Genomic DNA, 25,724 nt, shown 5'->3' with positions numbered 1-25,724 from the left:
GTGTCCGCAGCTCAGCCTCCCTGATGTGTCTCAGTGTCCGCAGCTCAGCCTCCCTGATGTGTCGCCGTGTCCGCAGCTCAGCCTCCCTGATGTGTCTCAGTGTCCGCAGCTCAGCCTCCCTGATGTGTCTCAGTGTCCACAGCTCAGCCTCCCTGATGTGTCTCAGTGTCCGCAGCTCAGCCTCCCTGATGTGTCTCAGTGTCCACAGCTCAGCCTCCCTGATGTGTCTCAGTGTCCGCAGCTCAGCCTCCCTGATGTGTCTCAGTGTCCGCAGCTCAGCCTCCCTGATGTGTCTCAGTGTCGGCAGCTCAGCCTCCCTGATGTGTCTCAGTGTCCGCAGCTCAGCCTCCCTGATGTGTCTCCGTGTCCGCAGCTCAGCCTCCCTGATGTGTCTCAGTGTCCGCAGCTCAGCCTCCCTGATGTGTCTCAGTGTCCGCAGCTCAGCCTCCCTGATGTGTCGCCGTGTCCGCAGCTCAGCCTCCCTGATGTGTCTCAGTGTCCGCAGCTCAGCCTCCCTGATGTGTCTCAGTGTCGGCAGCTCAGCCTCTCTGATGTGTCTCAGTGTCCGCAGCTCAGCCTCCCTGATGTGTCTCAATGTCGGCAGCTCAGCCTCCCTGATGTGTCTCAGTGTCCGCAGCTCAGCCTCCCTGATGTGTCTCAGTGTCGGCAGCTCAGCCTCTCTGATGTGTCTCAGTGTCCGCAGCTCAGCCTCCCTGATGTGTCTCAATGTCGGCAGCTCAGCCTCCCTGATGTGTCACAGTGTCCGCAGCTCAGTCTCCCTGATGTGTCTCAGTGTCCGCAGCTCAGCCTCCATGATGTGTCTCAGTGTCGGCAGCTCAGCCTCTCTGATGTGTCTCAGTGTCCGCAGCTCAGCCTCCCTGATGTGTCTCAGTGTCGGCAGCTCAGCCTCTCTGATGTGTCTCAATGTCGGCAGCTCAGCCTCCCTGATGTGTCTCAGTGTCCGCAGCTCAGCCTCCCTGATGTGTCTCAGTGTCCGCAGCTCAGCCTCCCTGATGTGTCTCAGTGTCCGCAGCCCAGCCTCCCTGATGTGTCTCAGTGTCCGCAGCTCAGCCTCCCTGATGTGTCTCAGTGTCGGCAGCTCAGCCTCCCTGTTGTGTCTCAGTGTCCGCAGCTCAGCCTCCCTGATGTGTCTCAGTGTCCGCAGCTCAGCCTCCCTGTTGTGTATCAGTGTCCGCAGCTCAGCCTCCCTGATGTGTCTCAGAGTCCGCAGCTCAGCCTCCCTGATGTGTCTCAGTGTCCGCAGCTCAGCGTCCCTGTTGTGTATCAGTGTCCGCAGCTCCTCCTCCCTGATGTGTCTCAGTGTCCGCAGCTCAGCCTCCCTGATGTGTCTCAGTGTCCGCAGCTCAGCCTCCCTGATGTGTAACAGTGTCGGCAGCTCAGCCTCCCCCTGCCCGATGTGTCTCAGTGTCCACAGTTCAGCCTCCCTGATGTGTCTCAGTGTCCGCAGTTCAGCCTCCCTGATGTGTCTCAGTGTCCGCAGCTCCTCCTCCCTGATGTGTCTCAGTGTCCGCAGCTCAGCCTCCCTGATGTGTCTCAGTGTCCGCAGCTCAGCCTCCCTAATGTGTAACAGTGTCGGCAGCTCAGCCTCCCCCTGCCCGATGTGTCTCAGTGTCCGCAGCTCAGCCTCCCCCTGCCCGATGTGTCTCAGTGTCCACAGTTCAGCCTCCCTGATGTGTCTCAGTGTCCGCATCTCAGCCTCCCTGATGTGTCTCAGTGTCCGCATCTCAGCCTCCCTGATGTGTCTCAGTGTCCGCAGCTCAGCCTCCCTGATGTGTCTCAGTGTCCGCAGCTCAGCCTCCCTGATGTGTCTCAGTGTCCGCAACTCAGCCTCCCTGCTGTGGCTTAGTGTCCACAACGCAGCCTCCTTAATGTGTCACAGTGTCCGCAGCTCAGCCTCCCTGAGGTGTCTCAGTGTACGCAGCTCAGCCTCCCTGAGGTGTCTCAGTGTCCACAGCTCAGCCTCCCTGTTGTGTCTCAGTGTCCGCAGCTCAGTCTCCCCCTCCCTGATGTGTCTCAGTGTCCGCAGCTCAGCCTCCCCCTCCCTGAGGTGTCTCAGTGTCCGCAGCTCAGCCTCCCTGTTGTGTCTCAGTGTCCGCAGCTCAGTCTCCGCCTCCCTGCTGTGGCTTAGTGTCCACAACGCAGCCTCCTTAATGTGTCCTAGTGTCCGCAACTCAGCCTCCCTGATGTGTCTCAGTGTCCGCAGCTCAGCCTCCCTGATGTGTCACAGTGTCCGCAGCTCAGCCTCCCTGATGTGTCTCAGTGTCCGCAGCTCAGCCTCCCTGAGGTGTCTCAGTGTCCGCAGCTCAGCCTCCCTGAGGTGTCTCAGTGTCCGCAGCTCAGCCTCCCTGAGGTGTCTCAGTGTCCGCAGCTCAGCCTCCCTGTTGTGTCTCAGTGTCCGCAGCTCAGTCTCCCCCTCCCTGATGTGTCTCAGTGTCCGCAGCTCAGCCTCCCCCTCCCTGAGGTGTCTCAGTGTCCGCAGCTCAGCCTCCCTGTTGTGTCTCAGTGTCCGCAGCTCAGTCTCCCCCTCCCTGATGTGTCTCAGTGTCCACAGCTCAGCCTCCCCCTCCCTGATGTGTCTCAGTGTCCGCAGCTCAGCCTCCCTGATTGGTCTCAGTGTCCGCAGCTCAGCCTCCCTGATGTGTCTCAGTGTCCGCAGCTCAGTCTCCCTGATGTGTCTCAGTGTCCGCAACTCAGCCTCCCTGATGTGTCTCAGTGTCCGCAGCTCAGCCTCCCTGATGTGTCTCAGTGTCCGCAGCTCAGCCTCCCCCTCCCTGATGTGTCTCAGTGTCCGCAGCTCAGCCTCCCTGAGGTGTCTCAGTGTCCGCAGCTCAGCCTCCCTTAGGTGTCTCAGTGTCCGCATCTCAGCCTCCCTGTTGTGTCTCAGTGTCCGCAGCTCAGTCTCCCCCTCCCTGATGTGTCTCAGTGTCCGCAGCTCAGCCTCCCCCTCCCTGAGGTGTCTCAGTGTCCGCAGCTCAGCCTCCCTGTTGTGTCTCAGTGTCCGCAGCTCAGTCTCCCCCTCCCTGATGTGTCTCAGTGTCCGCAGCTCAGCCTCCCCCTCCCTGATGTGTCTCAGTGTCCGCAGCTCAGCCTCCCTGATTGGTCTCAGTGTCCGCAGCTCAGCCTCCCTGTTGTGTCTCAGTGTCCGCAGCTCAGTCTCCCCCTCCCTGATGTGTCTCAGTGTCCGCAGCTCAGTCTCCCTGATGTGTCGCAGTGTCCGCAGCTCAGACTCCCTGATGTGTCTCAGTGTCCGCAGCTCAGCCTCCCTGATGTGTCTCCGCGTCCGCAGCTCAGTCTCCCTGATGTGTCGCAGTGTCCGCAGCTCAGCCTCCCTGATGTGTCTCAGTGTCCGCAGCTCAGCCTCCCTCATGTGTCTCCGCGTCCGCAGCTCAGCCTCCCTGATGTGTCTCCGTGTCCGCAGCTCAGCTTCCCCCTCCCTGATGTGTCTCAGTGTCCGCAGCTCAGCCTCCCTGATGTGTCTCAGTGTCCGCAGCTCAGCCTCCCTGATGTGTCTCAGCGTCCGGAGCTCAGCCACCCTGATTGGTCTCAGTGTCCGCAGCTCAGCCTCCCTGATGTGTCTCAATGTCCGCAGCTCAGCCTCCCTGATGTGTCTCAGCGTCCGCAGCTCAGTCTCACTGATGTGTCTCAATGTCCGCAACGCAGCCTCCCTGATGTGTCTCAGTGTCCACAGCTCAGCCTCCCTGATGTGTCTCAGTGTCCGCAACGCAGCCTCCCTGATGTGTCTCAGTATCCGCAACGCAGCCTCCCTGATATGTCTCAGTGTCCGCAGCTCAGCCTCCCTCATGTGTCTCAGCGTCCGCAGCTCAGTCTCACTGATGTGTCTCAGTGTCGGCAGCTCAGCCTCCCTGATGTGTCTCAGTGTCCGCAGCTCAGCCTCCCTGTTGTGTCTCAGTGTCCGCAGCTCAGTCTCCCTGATGTGTCTCAGTGTCCGCAGCTCAGCCTCCCTGATGTGTCTCAGTGTCCGCAGCTCAGCCTCCCTGATGTGTCTCAGCGTCCACAGCTCAGCCTCCCTGTTGTGTCTCAGTGTCCGCAGCTCAGTCTCCCCCTCCCTGATGTGTCTCAGTGTCCGCAGCTCAGCCTCCCCCTCCCTGAGGTGTCTCAGTGTCCGCAGCTCAGCCTCCCTGTTGTGTCTCAGTGTCCGCAGCTCAGTCTCCCCCTCCCTGCTGTGGCTTAGTGTCCACAACGCAGCCTCCTTAATGTGTCCTAGTGTCCGCAACTCAGCCTCCCTGATGTGTCTCAGTGTCCGCAGCTCAGCCTCCCTGATGTGTCACAGTGTCCGCAGCTCAGCCTCGCTGATGTGTCTCAGTGTCCGCAACTCAGCCTCCCTGATGTGTCTCAGTGTCCGCAGCTCAGCCTCCCTGATGTGTCTCAGTGTCCGCAGCTCAGCCTCCCCCTCCCTGATGTGTCTCAGTGTCCGCAGCTCAGCCTCCCTGAGGTGTCTCAGTGTCCGCAGCTCAGCCTCCCTTAGGTGTCTCAGTGTCCGCATCTCAGCCTCCCTGTTGTGTCTCAGTGTCCGCAGCTCAGTCTCCCCCTCCCTGATGTGTCTCAGTGTCCGCAGCTCAGCCTCCCCCTCCCTGAGGTGTCTCAGTGTCCGCAGCTCAGCCTCCCTGTTGTGTCTCAGTGTCCGCACCTCAGTCTCCCCCTCCCTGATGTGTCTCAGTGTCCGCAGCTCAGCCTCCCCCTCCCTGATGTGTCTCAGTGTCCGCAGCTCAGCCTCCCTGATTGGTCTCAGTGTCCGCAGCTCAGCCTCCCTGATGTGACTCAGTGTCCGCAGCTCAGCCTCCCTGATGTGTCTCAGTGTCCGCAGCTCAGTCTCCCTGATGTGTCGCAGTGTCCGCAGCTCAGACTCCCTGATGTGTCTCAGTGTCCGCAGCTCAGCCTCCCTGATGTGTCTCCGCGTCCGCAGCTCAGTCTCCCTGATGTGTCGCAGTGTCCGCAGCTCAGCCTCCCTGATGTGTCTCAGTGTCCGCAGCTCAGCCTCCCTCATGTGTCTCCGCGTCCGCAGCTCAGTCTCCCTGATGTGTCGCAGTGTCCACAGCTCAGTCTCCCTGATGTGTCGCAGTGTCCGCAGCTCAGCCTCCCTGATGTGTCTCAGTGTCCGCAGCTCAGCCTCCCTGATGTGTCTCCGTGTCCGCAGCTCAGCCTCCCCATCCCTGATGTGTCTCAGTGTCCGCAGCTCAGCCTCCCTGATGTGTCTCAGTGTCCGCAGCTCAGCCTCCCTGATGTGTCTCAGCGTCCGGAGCTCAGCCACCCTGATTGGTCTCAGTGTCCGCAGCTCAGCCTCCCTGATGTGTCTCAATGTCCGCAGCTCAGCCTCCCTGATGTGTCTCAGCGTCCGCAGCTCAGTCTCACTGATGTGTCTCAATGTCCGCAACGCAGCCTCCCTGATGTGTCTCAGTGTCCACAGCTCAGCCTCCCTGATGTGTCTCAGTGTCCGCAACGCAGCCTCCCTGATGTGTCTCAGTATCCGCAACGCAGCCTCCCTGATATGTCTCAGTGTCCGCAGCTCAGCCTCCCTCATGTGTCTCAGCGTCCGCAGCTCAGTCTCACTGATGTGTCTCAGTGTCGGCAGCTCAGCCTCCCTGATGTGTCTCAGTGTCCACAGCTCAGCCTCCCTGAGGTGTCTCAGTGTCCGCAGCTCAGCCTCCCTGTTGTGTCTCAGTGTCCGCAGCTCAGTCTCCCTGATGTGTCTCAGTGTCCGCAGCTCAGCCTCCCTGATGTGTCTCAGTGTCCGCAGCTCAGCCTCCCTGATGTGTCTCAGCGTCCGGAGCTCAGCCACCCTGATTGGTCTCAGTGTCCGCAGCTCAGCCTCCCTGATGTGTCTCAATGTCCGCAGCTCAGCCTCCCTGATGTGTCTCAGCGTCCGCAGCTCAGTCTCACTGATGTGTCTCAGTGTCCGCAACGCAGCCTCCCTGATGTGTCTCAGTGTCCACAGCTCAGCCTCCCTGATGTGTCTCAGTGTCCGCAACGCAGCCTCCCTGATGTGTCTCAGTATCCGCAACGCAGCCTCCCTGATGTCTCTCAGTGTCCGCAGCTCAGCCTCCCTCATGTGTCTCAGCGTCCGCAGCTCAGTCTCACTGATGTGTCTCAGTGTCGGCAGCTCAGCCTCCCTGATGTGTCTCAGTGTCCACAGCTCAGCCTCCCTGATGTGTCTCAGTGTCCGCAGCTCAGCCTCCCTGTTGTGTATCAGTGTCCGCAGCTCAGCCTCTCTGATGTGTCTCAGTGTCCGCAGCTCAGCCTCCCTAATGTGTCTCCGTGTCGGCAGCTCAGCCTCCCTGATGTGTCTCAGTGTCCGCAGCTCAGCCTCCCTGATGTGTCTCAGTGTCCGCAGTTCAGCCTCCCTGATGTGTCTCAGAGTCCGCAGCTCAGCCTCCCTGATGTGTCTCAGTGTCCGCAGCTCAGCGTCCCTGTTGTGTATCAGTGTCCGCAGCTCCTCCTCCCTGATGTGTCTCAGTGTCCGCAGCTCAGCCTCCCTGATGTGTCTCAGTGTCCGCAGCTCAGCCTCCCTGATGTGTAACAGTGTCGGCAGCTCAGCCTCCCCCTGCCCGATGTGTCTCAGTGTCCACAGTTCAGCCTCCCTGATGTGTCTCAGTGTCCGCAGTTCAGCCTCCCTGATGTGTCTCAGTGTCCGCAGCTCCTCCTCCCTGATGTGTCTCAGTGTCCGCAGCTCAGCCTCCCTGATGTGTCTCAGTGTCCGCAGCTCAGCCTCCCTGATGTGTAACAGTGTCGGCAGCTCAGCCTCCCCCTGCCCGATGTGTCTCAGTGTCCGCAGCTCAGCCTACCCCTGCCCGATGTGTCTCAGTGTCCACAGTTCAGCCTCCCTGATGTGTCTCAGTGTCCGCATCTCAGCCTCCCTGATGTGTCTCAGTGTCCGCATCTCAGCCTCCCTGATGTGTCTCAGTGTCCGCAGCTCAGCCTCCCTGATGTGTCTCAGTGTCCGCAGCTCAGCCTCCCTGATGTGTCTCAGTGTCCGCAGCTCAGCCTCCCTGATGTGTCTCAGTGTCCGCAACTCAGCCTCCCTGCTGTGGCTTAGTGTCCACAACGCAGCCTCCTTAATGTGTCACAGTGTCCGCAGCTCAGCCTCCCTGAGGTGTCTCTGTGTACGCAGCTCAGCCTCCCTGAGGTGTCTCAGTGTCCACAGCTCAGCCTCCCTGTTGTGTCTCAGTGTCCGCAGCTCAGTCTCCCCCTCCCTGATGTGTCTCAGTGTCCGCAGCTCAGCCTCCCCCTCCCTGAGGTGTCTCAGTGTCCGCAGCTCAGCCTCCCGGTTGTGTCTCAGTGTCCGCAGCTCAGTCTCCCCCTCCCTGCTGTGGCTTAGTGTCCACAACGCAGCCTCCTTAATGTGTCCTAGTGTCCGCAACTCAGCCTCCCTGATGTGTCTCAGTGTCCGCAGCTCAGCCTCCCTGATGTGTCACAGTGTCCGCAGCTCAGCCTCCCTGATGTGTCTCAGTGTCCGCAGCTCAGCCTCCCTGAGGTGTCTCAGTGTCCGCAGCTCAGCCTCCCTGAGGTGTCTCAGTGTCCGCAGCTCAGCCTCCCTGTTGTGTCTCAGTGTCCGCAGCTCAGTCTCCCCCTCCCTGATGTGTCTCAGTGTCCGCAGCTCAGCCTCCCCCTCCCTGAGGTGTCTCAGTGTCCGCAGCTCAGCCTCCCTGTTGTGTCTCAGTGTCCGCAGCTCAGTCTCCCCCTCCCTGATGTGTCTCAGTGTCCACAGCTCAGCCTCCCCCTCCCTGATGTGTCTCAGTGTCCGCAGCTCAGCCTCCCTGATTGGTCTCAGTGTCCGCAGCTCAGCCTCCCTGATGTGTCTCAGTGTCCGCAGCTCAGTCTCCCTGATGTGTCTCAGTGTCCGCAACTCAGCCTCCCTGATGTGTCTCAGTGTCCGCAGCTCAGCCTCCCTGATGTGTCTCAGTGTCCGCAGCTCAGCCTCCCCCTCCCTGATGTGTCTCAGTGTCCGCAGCTCAGCCTCCCTGAGGTGTCTCAGTGTCCGCAGCTCAGCCTCCCTTAGGTGTCTCAGTGTCCGCATCTCAGCCTCCCTGTTGTGTCTCAGTGTCCGCAGCTCAGTCTCCCCCTCCCTGATGTGTCTCAGTGTCCGCAGCTCAGCCTCCCCCTCCCTGAGGTGTCTCAGTGTCCGCAGCTCAGCCTCCCTGTTGTGTCTCAGTGTCCGCAGCTCAGTCTCCCCCTCCCTGATGTGTCTCAGTGTCCGCAGCTCAGCCTCCCCCTCCCTGATGTGTCTCAGTGTCCGCAGCTCAGCCTCCCTGATTGGTCTCAGTGTCCGCAGCTCAGCCTCCCTGATGTGACTCAGTGTCCGCAGCTCAGCCTCCCTGATGTGTCTCAGTGTCCGCAGCTCAGCCTCCCTGATGTGTCTCAGTGTCCGCAGCCCAGCCTCCCTGATGTGTCTCAGTGTCCGCAGCTCAGCCTCCCTGATGTGTCTCAGTGTCCGCAGCTCAGTCTCCCTGATGTGTCTCAGCGTCCGCAGCTCAGCCTCCCTGATGTGTCTCCGCGTCCGCAGCTCAGTCTCCCTGATGTGTCGCAGTGTCCGCAGCCCAGCCTCCCTGATGTGTCTCAGTGTCCGCAGCTCAGCCTCCCTCATGTGTCTCCGCGTCCGCAGCTCAGTCTCCCTGATGTGTCTCAGTGTCCGCAGCTCAGCCTCCCTGATGTGTCTCAGCGTCCGGAGCTCAGCCACCCTGATTGGTCTCAGTGTCCGCAGCTCAGCCTCCCTGATGTGTCTCAATGTCCGCAGCTCAGCCTCCCTGATGTGTCTCAGCGTCCGCAGCTCAGTCTCACTGATGTGTCTCAATGTCCGCAACGCAGCCTCCCTGATGTGTCTCAGTGTCCACAGCTCAGCCTCCCTGATGTGTCTCAGTGTCCGCAACGCAGCCTCCCTGATGTGTCTCAGTATCCGCAACGCAGCCTCCCTGATATGTCTCAGTGTCCGCAGCTCAGCCTCCCTCATGTGTCTCAGCGTCCGCAGCTCAGTCTCACTGATGTGTCTCAGTGTCGGCAGCTCAGCCTCCCTGATGTGTCTCAGTGTCCACAGCTCAGCCTCCCTGATGTGTCTCAGTGTCCGCAGCTCAGCCTCCCTGATGTGTCTCAGCGTCCGGAGCTCAGCCACCCTGATTGGTCTCAGTGTCCGCAGCTCAGCCTCCCTGATGTGTCTCAATGTCCGCAGCTCAGCCTCCCTGATGTGTCTCAGCGTCCGCAGCTCAGTCTCACTGATGTGTCTCAGTGTCCGCAACGCAGCCTCCCTGATGTGTCTCAGTGTCCACAGCTCAGCCTCCCTGATGTGTCTCAGTGTCCGCAACGCAGCCTCCCTGATGTGTCTCAGTATCCGCAACGCAGCCTCCCTGATGTCTCTCAGTGTCCGCAGCTCAGCCTCCCTCATGTGTCTCAGCGTCCGCAGCTCAGTCTCACTGATGTGTCTCAGTGTCGGCAGCTCAGCCTCCCTGATGTGTCTCAGTGCCCACAGCTCAGCCTCCCTGAGGTGTCTCAGTGTCCGCAGCTCAGCCTCCCTGTTGTGTCTCAGTGTCCGCAGCTCAGCCTCCCTGATGTGTCTCAGTGTCCGCAGCTCAGCCTCCCTGAGGTGTCTCAGTGTCCGCAGCTCAGCCTCCCTGAGGTGTCTCAGTGTCCGCAGCTCAGCCTCCCTGTTGTGTCTCAGTGTCCGCAGCTCAGCCTCCCTGAGGTGTCTCAGTGTCCACAGCTCAGCCTCCCTGAGGTGTCTCAGTGTCCGCAGCTCAGCCTCCCTGTTGTGTCTCAGTGTCCGCAGCTCAGCCTCCCTGTTGTGTCTCAGTGTCCGCAGCTCAGCCTCCCTGATGTGTCTCAGTGTCCGCAGCTCAGCCTCCCTGTTGTGTCTCAGTGTCCGCAGCTCAGCCTCCCTGATGGGTCTCAGTGTCCGCAGCTCAGCCTCCCTGATGTGTCTCAGTGTCCGCATTTCAGCCTCCCTGATGTGTCTCAGTGTCCGCAGCTCAGCCTCCCTGATGTGTCTCAGCGTCCGGAGCTCAGCCACCCTGATTGGTCTCAGTGTCCGCAGCTCAGTCTCCCTGATGTGTCTCAGTGTCCGCAGCGCAGCCTCCCTGATGTGTCTCAGTGTCCACAGCTCAGTCTCCCTGATGTGTCTCAGTGTCCGCAGCTCAGTCTCCCTGATGTGTCTCAGTGTCCGCAGCTCAGCCTCCCTGATGTGTCTCAGTGTCCGCAGCTCAGTCCCCCTGATGTGTCTCAGTGTCCACAGCCCAGCCTCCCCCTCCCTGATGTGTCGCAGTGTCCGCAGCTCAGCCTCCCTGATGTGTCTCAGTGTCCGCAGCTCAGCCTCCCTGAGGTGTCTCAGTGTCCGCAGCTCAGCCTCCCTGATGTGTCTCAGTGTCCGGAGCCCAGCCTCCCTGTTGTGTCGCAGTGTCCGCAACGCAGCCTCCCTGTTGTGTCTCAGTGTCCGCAGCTCAGTCCCCCTGATGTGTCTCAGTGTCCGCAGCTCAGCCTCCCGATGTGTCTCTGTGTCCGCAGCTCAGACCCCCTGATGTGTCTCAGTGTCCGCAGCTCAGCCTCCCTGATGTGTCTCAGTGTCCGCAGCTCAGCCTCCCCGATGTGTCTCTGTGTCCGCAGCTCAGTCTCCCTAATGTGTCTCAGTGTCCGCAGCTCAGCCTCCCCTCCCTGATGTGTCCCAGTGTCCGCAGCTCAGCATCCCCCTGCCTGATGTGTCTCAGTGTCCGCAACTCAGCCTCCCTGATGTGTCTCAGTGTCCGCAACTCAGCCTCCCTGATGTGTCTCAGTGTCCGCAGCTCAGCCTCCCTGAAGTGTCTCAGTGTCCGCAGCTCTGCATCTCTGATGTGTCTCAGTGTCCGCAGCTCAGCCTCCCTGAAGTGTCTCAGTGTCCGCAGCTCTGCATCCCTGATGTGTCGCAGTGTCCACATCTCAGCCTCCCTGATGTGTCTCAGTGTCCGCAGCTCAGCCTCCCTGATGTGTCACAGTGTCCGCAGCTCAGCCTCCCTGTTGTGTCTCAGTGTCCGCAGCTCAGCCTCCCTGATGGATCTCAGTGTCCGCAGCTCAGCCTCCCTGATGTGTCTCAGTGTCCACAGCTCAGCCTCCCTGATGTGTCTCAGTGTCCGCAGCTCAGCCTCCCTGAGGTGTCTCAGTGTCCGCAGCTCAGCCTCCCTGATGTGTCGCCGTGTCCGCAGCTCAGCCTCCCTGATGTGTCTCAGTGTCCACAGCTCAGCCTCCCTGATGGGTCTCAGTGTCCGCAGCTCAGCCTCCCTGATGTGTCTCAGTGTCCACAGCTCAGCCTCCCTGATGTGTCACAGTGTCCGCAGCTCAGTCTCCCTGATGTGTCGCTGTGTCCGCAGCTCAGCCTCTCTGATGTGTCTCAGTGTCCACAGCTCAGCCTCCCTGATGTGTCTCAGTGTCCACAGCTCAGCCTCCCTGATGTGTCACAGTGTCCGCAGCTCAGTCTCTCTGATGTGTCTCAGTGTCCGCAGCTCAGCCTCCCTGATGTGTCTCAGTGTCCACAGCTCAGCCTCCCTGATGTGTCACAGTGTCCGCAGCTCAGTCTCCCTGATGTGTCTCAGTGTCCGCAGCTCAGCCTCCCTCATGTGTCTCAGTGTCCGCAACTCAGCCTCCCTGATGTGTCTCAGTTTCCGCATCTCAGCCTCCCTGATGTGCCTCAGTGTCCGCAGCTCAGCCTCCCTGATAGGGGCTGTGTAGCACAGGGCTAAATTGCTCGCTTTGAAAGCAGGCGAACAGGCACCGGAATGTGGCGACTAGGGGCTTTTCTCAGTAACTTCATTTGAAGCCTATTTGTGACAATAAGCGATTTTCAAAACAACAAAGAACAACGAAATGTACAGCACAGGAACAGGCCCTTCGGCCCTCCAAGCCCGTGCCGACCATGCTGCCCGACTAAACTACAATCTTCTACACTCCCCGGGTCCGTATCCCTCTATTCCCATCCTATTCATGTATTTGTCAAGATGCCCCTTAAATGTCACTATCGTCCCTGCTTCCACTACCTCTTCCGGTAGCGAGTTCCAGGCACCCACTACCCTCTGCGTAAAAAACTTGCCTCGTATATCTACTCTAAACCTTGCCCCTCTCACCTTAAACCTATGCCCCCTAGTAATTGACCCCTCTACCCTGGGGAAAAGCCTCTGTCTATCCACTCTGTCTATGCCCCTCATAATTTTGTAGACCTCTATCAGGTCGCCCCTCAACCTGCTTCGTTCCAGTGAGAACAAACCGAGTTTATTCAATCGCTCCTCATAGCTAATGCCCTCCATACCAGGCAACATTCTGGTAAATCTCTTCTGCACCCTCTCGAAAGCCTCCACATCCTTCTGGTAGTGTGGCGACCAGAATTGAACACTATACTCCAAGTGTGGCCTAACTAAGGTTCTATACAGCTGCAACATGACTTGCCAATTCTTATACTCAATGCCCCGGCCAATGAAGGCAAGCATGCCGTATGCCTTCTTGACTACCTTCTCCACCTGTGTAGCCCCTTTCAATGACCTGTGGACCTGTACTCCTAGATCTCTTTGACTTTCAATACTCTTGAGGGTTCTACCATTCACTGTATATTCCCTACCTGCATTAGACCTTCCAAAATGCATTACCTCACATTTGTCCGGATTAAACTCCATCTGCCATCTCTCCGCCCAAGTCTCCAGACAATCTAAATCCTGCTGTATCCTCCGACAGTCCTCATCGCTATCCGCAATTCCACCAACCTTTGTGTCGTCTGCAAACTTACTAATCAGACCAGTTACATTTTCCTCCAAATCATTTATATATACTACAAAGAGCAAAGGTCCCAGCACTGATCCCTGTGGAACACCACTGGTCACAGCCCTCCAATTAGAAAAGCATCCCTCCATTGCTACTCTCTGCCTTCTATGGCCTAGCCAGTTCTGTATCCACCTTGCCAGCTCACCCCTGATCCCGTGTGACTTCACCTTTTGTACTAGTCTACCATGAGGGACCTTGTCAAAGGCCTTACTGAAGTCCATATAGACAACATCTACTGCCCTACCTGCATCAATCATCTTAGTGACCTCCTCGAAAAACTCTATCAAGTTAGTGAGACACGACCTCCCCTTCACAAAACCGTGCTGCCTCTCACTAATACGTCCATTTGCTTCCAAATGGGAGTAGATCCTGTCTCGAAGAATTCTCTCCAGTAATTTCCCTACCACTGAAGTAAGGCTCACCGGCCTGTAGTTCCCGGGATTATCCTTGCTACCCTTCTTAAACAGAGGAACAACATTGGCTATTCTCCAGTCCTCCGGGACATCCCCTGAAGACAGCGAGGATCCAAAGATTTCTGTCAAGGCCTCAGCAATTTCCTCTCCAGCCTCCTTCAGTATTCTGGGGTAGATCCCATCAGGCCCTGGGGACTTATCTACCTTAATATTTTTTAAGACACCCAACACCTCGTCTTTTTGGATCACAATGTGACCCAGGCTATCTACACCCCCTTCTCCAGACTCAACATCTACCAATTCCTTCTCTTTGGTGAATACTGATGCAAAGGATTCATTTAGTACCTCGCCCATTTCCTCTGGCTCCATACATAGATTCCCTTGCCTATCCTTCAGTGGGCCAACCCTTTCCCTGGCTACCCTCTTGCTTTTTATGTACGTGTAAAAAGCCTTGGGATTTTCCTTAACCCTATTTGCCAATGACTTTTCGTGACCCCTTCTAGCCCTCCTGACTCCTTGCTTAAGTTCCTTCCTACTTTCCTTATATTCCACACAGGCTTCGTCTGTTCCCAGCCTTTTAGCCCTGACAAATGCCTCCTTTTTCTTTTTGACGAGGCCTACAATATCACTCGTCATCCAAGGTTCCCGAAAATTGCCGTATTTATCTTTCTTCCTCACAGGAACATGCCGGTCCTGTATTCCTTTCAACTGCCACTTGAAAACCTCCCACATGTCAGATGTTGATTTGCCCTCAAACATCCGCCCCCAATCTGCCTCCCTGATGTGTCTCAGTGTCCACAGCTCAGTCTCCCTGATGTGTCTCAGTGTCCGTATCTCAGCCTCTCTGATGTGTCTCAGTGTCCGCAGCTCAGTCTCGCTAATGTGTCTCAGTGTCCGCAGCTCAGCCTCCCTGATGTGTCTCAATGTCCGCAGCTCAGCCTCCTTGTTGTGTCTCCGTGTCCGCAGCTCAGCCTCCCTGATGTGTTCCAGTGTCCACAGCTCAGCCTCCCTGATGCGTCTCAGTGTCCGCAGCTCAGCCTCCCTGATGTGTTCCAGTGTCCACAGCTCAGCCTCCCTGATGTGTCTCAGTGTCCGCAGCTCAGCCTCCCTGATCTGTCTCAGTGTCCGCAGCTCAGCCTCCCTGATGTGTCTCAGTGTCCGCAGCTCAGCCTCCCTGATGTGTCTCAGTGTCCACAGCTCAGTCTCCCTGATATGTCTCAGTGTCCACATCTCAGCCTCACTGATGTGTCTCAGTGTCCACATCCCAGCCTCCCTGATGTGTCTCAGTGTCCGCAGCTCAGCCTCCCCGATGTGTCTCTGTGTCCGCAGCTCAGTCTCCCTAATGTGTCTCAGTGTCCGCAGCTCAGCCTCCCCTCCCTGATGTGTCTCAGTGTCCGCAGCTCAGCCTCCCTGATGTGTCTCAGTGTCCGCAGCTCAGCCTCCCTGATGTGTCTCAGTGTCCGCAGCTCAGCCTCCCTGATGTGTCTCAGTGTCCGCAGCTCAGCCACCCTGATGTGTCTCAGTGTCCGCAGCTCAGCCTCCCTGATGTGTCTCAGTGTCCGCAGCTCAGCCTCCCTGATGTGTCTCAGTGTCCGCAGCTCAGCCTCCCTGATGTGTCTCAGTGTCCACATCTCAGCCTCACTGATGTGTCGCAGTGTCCGCAGCTCAGCCTCCCTGATGTGTCTCAGTGTCCACATCTCAGCCTCACTGATGTGTCTCAGTGTCCACATCTCAGCCTCCCTGATGTGTCTCAGTGTCCGCAACTCAGACACCCTGATGTGTCCCAGTGTCTGAAGCTCAGCCTCCCTGATGTGTCTCAGTGTCCACATCTCAGCCTCACTGATGTTTCTCAGTGTCCACATCTCAGCCTCCCTGATGTGTCTCAGTGTCCGCAACTCAGACACCCTGATGTGTCCCAGTGTCTGAAGCTCAGCCTCCCTGATGTGTCTCAGTGTCCGCAGCTCAGCCTCGCTGATGTTCTCAGTGTCCGCAGCTCAGCCTCGCTGATGTGTCTCAGTGTCCGCAGCTCAGCCTCCCTGATGTGTCTCAGTGTCCGCAGCTCAGCCTCCCTGATGTGTCTCAGTGTCCACATCTCAGCCTCCCTGATGTGTCTCAGTGTCCACATCTCAGCCTCACTGATGTGTCTCAGTGTCCACATCTCAGCCTCCCTGATGTGTCTCAGTGTCCACAGCTCAGCCTCCCTGATGTGTCTCAGTGTCGGCAGCTCAGCCTCCCTGATGTGTCTCAGTGTCCGCAGCTCAGCCTCACTGATGTGTCTCAGTGTCCGCTGCTCAGCCTCCCTGATGTGTCTCAGGGTCCGCAGCTCAGCCTCCCTGATGTGTCTCAGTGTCCGCAGCTCAGCATCACTGATGTGTCTCAGTGTCCGCAGCTCAGCCTCCCTGATGTGTCACAGTGTCCGCAGCTCAGCCTCCCCCTGCCTGATGTGTCTCAGTGTCCGCAGCTCAGCCTCCCTGATGTGTCTCAGTGTCCGCAGCTCAGTCTCCCTGATGTGTCTCAGTGTCCGCAGCTCAGCCTCCCTGATGTGTCTCGGTGTCCGCAGCTCAGCCTCCCTGATGTGTCTCAGTGTCCGCAGCTCAGCCTCCCTGATGTGTCTCAGTGTCCGCAGCTCAGCCTCCCTGATGAGTTGCAGTGTCCGCAGCTCAGTCTCCCTGATGTGTCTCAGTGTCCGCAGCTCAGCCTCCCTGATGTGTCTCAGTGTCGGCAGCTCAGCCTCCCCCTGCCTGATGTGTCTCAGTGTCCGCAACTCAGCCTCCCTGATGTGTCTCAGTGTCCGCAGCTCAGCCTCCCTGATGTGTCTCAGTGTCCGCAGCTCAGCCTCCCTGATGTGTCTCAGTGTCCGCAGCTCAGCCTCCCTGATGTGTCTCAGTGTCCACATCTCAGCCTCACTGATGTGTCTCAGTGTCCACATCTCAGCCTCACTGATGTGTCTCAGTGTCCACATCTCAGCCTCCCTGATGTGTCTCAGTGTCCGCAACTCAGACACCCTGATGTGTCCCAGTGTCTGAAGCTCAGCCTTCCTGATGTGTCTCAGTGTCCGCAGCTCAGCCTCCCTGATGTGTCACAGTGTCCGCAGCTCAGCCTCGCTGATGTGTCTCAGTGTCCGCAGCTCAGCCTCCCTGATGTGTCTCAGTGTCCGCAGCTCAGCCTCCCTGATGTGTCTCAGTGTCCGCAGCTCAGCCTCACTGATGTGTCTCAGTGTCCACATCTCAGTCTCCCTGATGTGTCTCAGTGTCCACATCTCAGCCTCCCTGATGTGTCTCAGTGTCCACATCTCAGCCTCACTGATGTGTCTCAGTGTCCACATCTCAGCCTCCCTGATGTGTCTCAGTGTCCACAGCTCAGCCTCCCTGATGTGTCTCAGTGTCGGCAGCTCAGCCTCCCTGATGTGTCTCAGTGTCCGCAGCTCAGCCTCACTGATGTGTCTCAGTGTCCGCTGCTCAGCCTCCCTGATGTGTCTCAGTGTCCGCAGCTCAGCCTCCCTGATGTGTCACAGTGTCCGCAGCTCAGCCTCCCCCTGCCTGATGTGTCTCAGTGTCCGCAGCTCAGCCTCCCTGATGTGTCTCAGTGTCCGCAGCTCAGTCTCCCTGATGTGTCTCAGTGTCCGCAGCTCAGCCTCCCTGATGTGTCTCGGTGTCCGCAGCTCAGCCTCCCTGATGTGTCTCAGTGTCCGCAGCTCAGCCTCCCTGATGTGTCTCAGTGTCCGCAGCTCAGCCTCCCTGATGTGTCTCGGTGTCCGCAGCTCAGCCTCCCTGATGTGTCTCAGTGTCCGCAGCTCAGTCTCCCTGATGTGTCTCAGTGTCCGCAGCTCAGCCTCCCTGATGTGTCTCAGTGTCCGCAGCTCAGCCTCCCTGATGAGTTGCAGTGTCCGCAGCTCAGTCTCCCTGATGTGTCTCAGTGTCCGCAGCTCAGCCTCCCTGATGTGTCTCAGTGTCGGCAGCTCAGCCTCCCCCTGCCTGATGTGTCTCAGTGTCCACAACTCAGCCTCCCTGATGTGTCTCAGTGTCCGCAGCTCAGCCTCCCTGATGTGTCTCTGTGTCCGCAGCTCAGCCTCCCTGATGTGTCTCAGTGTCCGCAGCTCAGCCTCCCTGATGTGTCTCAGTGTCCGCAGCTCAGCCTCACTGATGTGTCTCAGTGTCCGCTGCTCAGCCTCCCTGATGTGTCTCAGTGTCCGCAGCTCAGCCTCCCTGATGTGTCACAGTGTCCGCAGCTCAGCCTCCCCCTGCCTGATGTGTCTCAGTGTCCGCAGCTCAGCCTCCCTGATGTGTCTCAGTGTCCGCAGCTCAGTCTCCCTGATGTGTCTCAGTGTCCGCAGCTCAGCCTCCCTGATGTGTCTCGGTGTCCGCAGCTCAGCCTCCCTGATGTGTCTCAGTGTCCGCAGCTCAGCCTCCCTGATGTGTCTCAGTGTCCGCAGCTCAGCCTCCCTGATGTGTCTCGGTGTCCGCAGCTCAGCCTCCCTGATGTGTCTCAGTGTCCGCAGCTCAGTCTCCCTGATGTGTCTCAGTGTCCGCAGCTCAGCCTCCCTGATGTGTCTCAGTGTCCGCAGCTCAGCCTCCCTGATGAGTTGCAGTGTCCGCAGCTCAGTCTCCCTGATGTGTCTCAGTGTCCGCAGCTCAGCCTCCCTGATGTGTCTCAGTGTCGGCAGCTCAGCCTCCCCCTGCCTGATGTGTCTCAGTGTCCACAACTCAGCCTCCCTGATGTGTCTCAGTGTCCGCAGCTCAGCCTCCCTGATGTGTCTCTGTGTCCGCAGCTCAGCCTCCCTGATGTGTCTCAGTGTCCGCAGCTCAGCCTCCCTGATGTGTCTCAGTGTCCGCAGCTCAGCCTCCCTGATGTGTCTCAGTGTCCGCAGCTCAGCCTCCCTGATGTGTCTCAGTGTCCGCAGCTCAGCCTCCCTGATGTGTCTCAGTGTCCGCAGCTCAGCCTCCCTCATGTGTCTCGGTGTCCGCAGCTCAGCCTCCCTGATGTGTCTCAGTGTCCGCAGCTCAGCCTCCCTGATGTGTCTCAGTGTCCGCAGCTCAGCCTCCCTGATGTGTCTCAGTGTCCGCAGCTCAGCCTCCCTCATGTGTCTCGGTGTCCGCAGCTCAGCCTCCCTGATGTGTCTCAGTGTCCGCAACTCAGCCTCCCTGCTGTGGCTTAGTGTCCACAACGCAGCCTCCTTAATGTGTCCTAGTGTCCGCAACTCAGCCTCCCTGATGTGTCTCAGTGTCCGCAACTCAGCCTCCTTGATGTGTCTCAGTGTCCGCATCTCAGACACCCTGATGTGTCTCAGTGTCTGAAGCTCAGCCTCCTTGGTGTGTGGCAGTGTCCACAGCTCAGCCTCCCTGATGTGTCTCAGTGTCCACAGCTCAGCCTCCCTGATGTGTCTCAGTGCCCGCATCTCTGCCTCTCTGATGTGTCTCAGTGTCCGCAGCTCAGCCTCCCTGATGTGTCGCAGTGTCCGCATCTTAGCCTCCCTGATGTGTCTCAGTGTCCACAGCTCAGTCTCCCTGATGTGTCTCAGTGTCCGCATCTGAACCTCCATGATGTGTCTCAGTGTCCTCAGCCTCCCTGATGTGTCGCAGTGTCCGCATCTCAACCTCTCTGATGTGTCTCAGTGTCCACAGCTCAGTCTCCCTGATGTGTCTCAGTGTCCGCAGCTCAGCCTCTCTGATGTGTCTCAGTGTCCACAGCTCAGCCACCCTGATGTGTCTCAGTGTCCGCAGCTCAGCCTCCCTGATGTGTCTCTGTGTCCGCAGCTCAGCCTCTCTGATGTGTCTCAGTGTCCACAGCTCAGCCACCCTGATGTGTCTCAGTGTCCGCAGCTCAGCCTTCCTGATGTGTCTCAGTGTCCACAGCTCAGCCTCCCTGATGTGTCTCATTGTCCGCAGCTCAGCCTCCCTGATGTGTCTCAGTGTCCGCAGCTCAGCCTCCCTGATGTGTCTCTGTGTCCGCAGCTCAGCCTCCCTGATGTGTCTCCGTGTCCGCAGCTCAGCCTCCCTGATGTGTCTCAGTGTCCGCAGCTCAGCCTCCCTGATGTGTCTCAGTGTCCGCAGCTCAGCCTCCCTGATGTGTCTCATTGTCCGCAGCTCAGCCTCCCTGATGTGTCTCAGTGTCCGCAGCTCAGCCTCCCTGATGTGTCTCAGTGTGCACAGCTCAGCCTCCCTGATGTGTCTCAGCGTCCGCAGCTCAGCCTCCCTGATGTGTCTCAGTGTCCGCAGCTCAGCATCCCCGATGTGTCTCAGTGTCCGCAACTCAGTGGCTCTGAGGTGAAGTTCCTCAAGCCGTAAACACTTACTGCAAATGCTCTGGATCACAATGGATCACATTCTGCAGTTATAGCATCTAACCTTCCCTGCAATAATTGTAATCTAACTAATTAATTAATGTTTTCTATTAATGGTATTGCTTGTACTTATATTCTTATGAATGTAATTATTTTTTAGAAATTCGGTGTGGAATCTGGGCATCGCGGGTTAGGCCAGCGTTTATTACCCATCCCTAATTGCTCTCCAGAAGACGGTGGGGGTGATCTGCCACCTTGAACCGCTGCAGTCCCTGAGGTATAGGTACACCCACTGTGCTGTTAGGGAGTGAGTTCCAGGATGTTGCCCCAGCGACAGTGAAGGAACGGCCGATCTGTTTCCCAGTCAGGGCGGTGAGTGACTTGGAGGGGAGCCTCCAGGTGGTGGGGTTCCCAGGTATCTGCTGCTCTGGTCCTTCTAGATGGTAGTGGCCGTGGGTCTGGAAGGCGCTGTCTGAGGAACCTTGGTGAGTTGCTGCAGTGCATCTTGTAGACGGTGCACACGGCTGTCACTGTGCGTCGGTGGTGGAGAGTTTGAATGTTTGTGTAAGGGGAGCAATCAAGCGGCTGTTTTTTTGCAGTTGCACTCACCCATACTTAGAAATATAGAAAAGATATAGAAAAGAGAAGCAGGAGGAGGCCATTCGGCCCTTCGAGCCGGCTCCGCCATTCATTATCATGGCTGATCATCAAGTTCAATACCCTGATCCCGCCTCCCCCCCATATCCCTCGATCCCTTTAGTCCCAAGAGTTGTATCAAATTCCTTCTTCAAATTACACAACGTTTTGGCCTCAACTACTTTCTGTGGGAGTGAATTCCACAGATTCACCGCTCTCTGGGTGAAGAAATTTCTCCTCACCTCAGTCCTGAAAGGTTTACCCCTTATCCTCAAACTATGACCCCTAGTTCTGGACTCCCCCACCATCGGGAACATTCTTTCTGAATCTACCCTGTCTAATCCTGTTAGAATTTTGCAAGTTTCTCTGAGATCCTCTCTCACTCTTCTAAACTCCAGTGAATATAATCCTCACCGACTTAGTCTCTCCTCATATGACAGTCCCGCCAACCCAGGAAGCAGACTGGTAAACCTTCGCTGCTCTCCCTCCACAGCAAGAACATCCTTCCTCAGAGAAGGTCACCAAAACTGCTCACAATACTCCAGGTGTGGCGTCACCAATGCCCAATATCCGGGCACATGGAAAATATTCCATCACCCTCCTGCCTTGTGCCTTGTCCAGCTTTGGTGAGTTTCTCTCCACAGGATTCCTAGTCTTTGAGCTGCCCTGGTCGCCACAGTATTAATGTGGCTGGTTCCAGTTTAGTTTCTGGTCAATGATAACCCCCAAACCCCCAGGATGTTGATGTGACATTACCAGCCATGGCCTGCTGTGACTGGGCCTCGTTCAGAACCACCCCTGTGATGTCCAGGTAGCTCTGGGACATGGTGGCCTGTGTAGGTGGGGGCTGAGGCCCAGGGCAGGCTGCCCTCTCACAGCGGGCCATGGCTGGGATCGTCGGCACAGACACATCAACACCCTGGGGGTTATCATTGACCAGAAACTGAACTGGACCCAGCCACATGGATACGGTGACGATATGAGCAAATCAAAATGTTATTTTGAGCTGGGGTTACATTCTGGGATGATCCCATCCAGTTATAACATCAACTGGGATCGGAACACTTCAAAAGGTGCCAACGTAGCCCAAAGATGTGGTGATGTTTGGTGCTGTGAGCCTTGCTGGTTTGATCATGTGGTTGTGTTTCAGGACCGTTGCCTCACTGTGTGATGAGTTGATTGAACAAGGAGTATTGAAAGCAGTGCCACAGGTTGCTTTATCCAGTTTCTTAGGTGAGTCAACACCTCGGTTTCAGGGGTATGGGGTAGACATGTTTCACTCAGTCCGCTGCCAAATCCACTCCCCTTCCCAGCCTCACTCTACGCTGGGCTCCCAACAGTGCACACTTCAGCCCCGAATGTCACATGGGTTCCTCTTCCTCTCCCACATCTTCCAGGCATCAGCTGATGTTCTGGATTCCTTGTGTGGATTTCAAGAAACACCTGGTATTGGCCCGGTCTAACCTGTGGAGATCTGGAATACTTCTATTCATCTTTTCGGGATGTGGGCGTCGCTGGTTAGGCCAGCATTTATTGCCCATCCATAATTGCCCTCCAGAAGTTCTGTTCTTGAGCCGCTGCAGTCCCTGAGGTGTAGGTACACCCACTGTGCTGTTAGGGAGGGAGTTCCAGGATGTTGCCCCAGCGACAGTGAAGGGACGGCCGATATATTTCCCAGTCAGGGTGGTGAGTGACTTGGAGGGGAGCCTCCAGGTGGGGGGGGGGGGGTTCTGATGTTGTGCCATCAATTAACACAAGACGAGTAGTGAACGAAACTGAGGATTTTAATAAGCTAAGCAGAAAGCCTCCTGGTCACTGATCCCGAACTGGGGCAGGGCCGGAGGTCGGCCACCTTTATACCGAGCCCGAGGGGAGGCGGAGCCATCAGGCAGTGGTTTACCACAATACATGTAGTACGGAAACAGTTCACCACAATACATATAATACACTAACATTGGTTTACCACAGTGTCATGATATCCACATCAGCATATCATGGTGCAATCACACACACACTGATGGACAGGTAGTTGGACCAACCAACACACACATAACATCGCAGCCAATCACCAGTGAGAGCACACGCACTATAAAACAGGGAACACCACAGTTCCCGCTCATTCTACCAGGAGATAGCTCAGAGCACAGAGCTCACAGCGCGCCACTCAGACATACACCATGTGCTGAGTGCCTCACCAAGATAGTGATAGGGCTGGGTCCACAGGTTAGCTGGTGAAGTACGAACCTCAGTCAGAAGTTAATAGTTATTATTGTACAGAATAATAAAACAGAGTTGTACCATCTACAACCGTGTTGGGTCGTTTGTGCATCGGAACACCCAACACGATATGACACCAGGACTGGAAACTAACCAGCGACTGTGAGACCTACCTGCACCTCTTCAGAAACCCGCCATCCTGCTCCATGGAAAACATCAGCCCGCCGCAGCCGCTCCGAATCGCTGGAAATCTCGGCGTAAACTGGAAGCTGTTTAAACAGCGCTTCCAGCTCTTCCTAGAAGCCACAGACAGGGAGAATGCATCGGACACCAGGAAGATCGCCCTCCTCCTCTCCACGGTGGGGCAACACGCCATCCACATCTACAACTCCCTGGCATTCGCGGAAGGCGAGGACAAGACGAAGTACAAGACGGTGCTTCTGAAGTTCGAGGAACACTTCAGCGTGGAAGTCACTGAGAGCTTCGAGAGTCCCTCTTCCAGCAGCGCCTGCAGGGATAGGATGATCCTTTCCAATCTGACTTGACACACCTCCGTATCCTCGCGCAGTCCTGCGGCTATGAGGCCACCTCCGACTCCATGATACGGGATCAGATAGTTTTTGGGGTCACCTCGGACACCCTACACCAGCAGCTCCTTAAAATAAAGCGACTCACCCTAGCGACTGCCATCGAGACCTGCTTCCTCCATGAGAACGCGACCAGCCGGTACTCCCAAATCCAGGCGGCCGAATCTGCACGGCAGGGGTCCTACGAGGCGGAGCGGGTCCAGTCGATCGAGTACCTCCCGGCCCGCGGCCCGGACGAGGGCGACCATTTCGCGCGCTTTCCGAGGCCTCCCGCGCTTGTACGCACCAAAAGAGGGGACGTCGACGCAGAGGGACGGGATTTGCAGGCACGCTCTACGCAGGATCGCACTGACACTGCGCGGTGGAGCAACGAACGCCACGACGTGCGGCAACTGTGGATCTACACACAAAAGCGGCAATGTCCGGCCAAAGCGCGACAATGCCTCCGCTGTGGCAGGATGGGCCACTACGCTGCCTGCTGTCGAGCAGCTCAACCTGCCAACTCCCAACAATTCCGCCAGCCTCGCAGGGACGTGCGGGCGGTTCAGCCCCCCTACACTGAGTGATATCCAGATAGAATGCAGACCAGCGATACCAAAGACAGGGAGCCCTTCCGCGTTGCGGTAATCCACAAGAACCGGATGTCCCCAAGTCGGAACCACCAGCCGCTGCCAGTGCACAGCATTGATCCGGGCGATGAGTGGTGTGCCACCCTAATGGTCAACCGATCACTGATCACATTTCGCCTGGACACTGGTGCCTCCGCCAATCTCCTCGCATGATCAGCCTTCCAGACCTTGAAGGTTAAACCACTGATTCTGCCATCCCACTGCCAGCTGGTTGACTATAACGGAAACGTTATCCCGGCCACGGGGTCCTGCCAGCTCGAGGACACAACTCACACAAAGCCACATTGCCTTTTGAGATAGTTGGATCCTCGAAGGACTCTCTGTTAGGCGCACAGGCGTGCAAGATCCTCCACCTCGTTCAGCGGGTACACACTCTGTCTCCAGAAGGCACGTCCAATTTCCCGGATGCAGACTTTAGGGCGCAGCTCCACTCGCTCCTCGCCCACAACCAGGAGGTTTTCGAGGGCGTGGGCACACTGCCCTACACGTACAAAATATGGCTCAAACCGGACGCCACCCCGGTCATTCACGCACCTCGCAGAGTCCCAGCACCACTCAAGGACCGCCTCAAGCAGCAGCTGCAGGATCTCCAGGACCAAGGAGTGCTTTCCCGGGTGACGGAGCCAACTGCATGGGTCAGCTCCATGGTGTGTGTCAAGAAGCCCTCCGGCGAGCTCCAGATCTGCATCGACCCAAAAGACCTGAACAACAACATCATGAGGGAACACTACCCCATACCCAAACGAGAAGAAATCACGAGCGAAATGGCTCGGGCAAAAATATTCGCCAAGCTTGATGCCTCAAAGGGCTTTTGGCAGATTGAGCTGGATCAGTCCAGCAGGAAGCTGTGCACTTTCAACACTCCATTTGGCAGATACTGCTACAATAGGATGCCGTTCGGTATCATCTCGGCCTTGGAGGTGTTCCATTGCATCATGGAACAGATGATGGAGGGCATCGAAGGGGTGCGCATCTACGTAGACAACGTTATCATCTGGTCCTCCACACCACAAGAGCACATCAGTCGTCTCCAGCGTGTCTTTGCAAGGATACGAGATCAGGGCCTGCGCCTCAACCGAGCCAAGTGCTCTTTTGGCCAAACTGAGCTAAAGTTTTTGGGGGACCACATCCCCCGGTCAGGGGTGCGGCCGGATGCCGACAAAGTGGCAGCCATCGCAGCCATGCAGCAGCCGGCAGACAAGAAGGCAGTGTTGCGCTTTCTCGGGATGGTCAACTTCCTGGGGAAGTTTATTCCCAACCTTGCCTCGCACACAACGGCTCTTCGCCACTTGGTCAGGAAGACAACGGAATTCCAGTGGCTGCCCGCACACCAGAGTGAATGGGAGGAGCTCAAGGTCAAGCTCACCACCGCCCCGGTACTGGAGTTTTTCGATACCACTCGGGACACAAAGATCTCGACTGACGCCCACAAGTCCGGCATTGGGGCGGTACTCCTGCAACGGGACGACACCGCATCATGGGCCCCGGTCGCCTCTGCGTCGTGGGTCATGACCCCCACAGAACAGCGCTATGCGCAGATTGAAAAGGAGTGCCTGGGTTTGTTGACCGGCATCGACAAATTCCACGATTATGTGTATGGTCTTCCGCAGTTCACTGTGGAGACCGACCATCACCCCCTGGTCGGCATCATTCAGAAGGACCTCAACGATATGACCCCTCGCCTCCAGTGCATTCTGCTCAAGCTCCGGAGGTACGGCTTTCAACTTGTCTACACCCCGGGGAAGGACCTCATCATCGCGGATGCCCTGTCCAGGGCAGTGAGCACACCGCCCGAATCGGAGGGGTTCGTTTGTCAGGTCGACGCACAAGTAGCCTTCACATCGGCCAATCTGCCGGCTACTGATGCACATATGGCCCACATTCACCGTGAGACTGCGGCTGAACCCCTTCTACAGCGTGTGATGCGCCACATGACGGAAGGGTGGCTCAAGGGGCAGTGCCCACAATTCTACAATGTCCGGGACGACTTGGCCGTCATTGATGGTGTCCTCCTAAAGTTGGACCGGATTGTGATCCCACACAGCGTGCACCGGCTTGTCCTCGAACTGCACGAGGGCCATCTCGGGGTTGAAAAGTGCAGGCGGAGGGTCCGAGAGGCTGTGTACTGGCCGGGCATCAGCGACGACATCGCCAACATGGTGCT

General features: G+C 57.3%; 1 protein-coding gene across 2 annotated transcripts in view; it reads left to right on the top strand.

Annotated features, from left to right (window-relative positions):
* Window positions 1-25,724, top strand: part of LOC140385924 (dynein regulatory complex protein 11-like) — a 1,066,524-nt gene that overhangs the window by 705,999 nt on the left and 334,801 nt on the right. For both annotated transcript variants that reach the window (XM_072468573.1, XM_072468575.1), the window contains one exon: window positions 21,278-21,360. In XM_072468573.1, the coding sequence (XP_072324674.1) occupies window positions 21,278-21,360 (83 nt within the window). The remainder of the gene's footprint in view (window positions 1-21,277; window positions 21,361-25,724) is intronic.

The sequence above is a fragment of the Scyliorhinus torazame genome, chromosome 11 (genome assembly GCF_047496885.1).
Source record: "Scyliorhinus torazame isolate Kashiwa2021f chromosome 11, sScyTor2.1, whole genome shotgun sequence".
NCBI lineage: Eukaryota > Metazoa > Chordata > Chondrichthyes > Carcharhiniformes > Scyliorhinidae > Scyliorhinus > Scyliorhinus torazame.
This window is presented reverse-complemented; position numbering and strand designations above follow the sequence as displayed.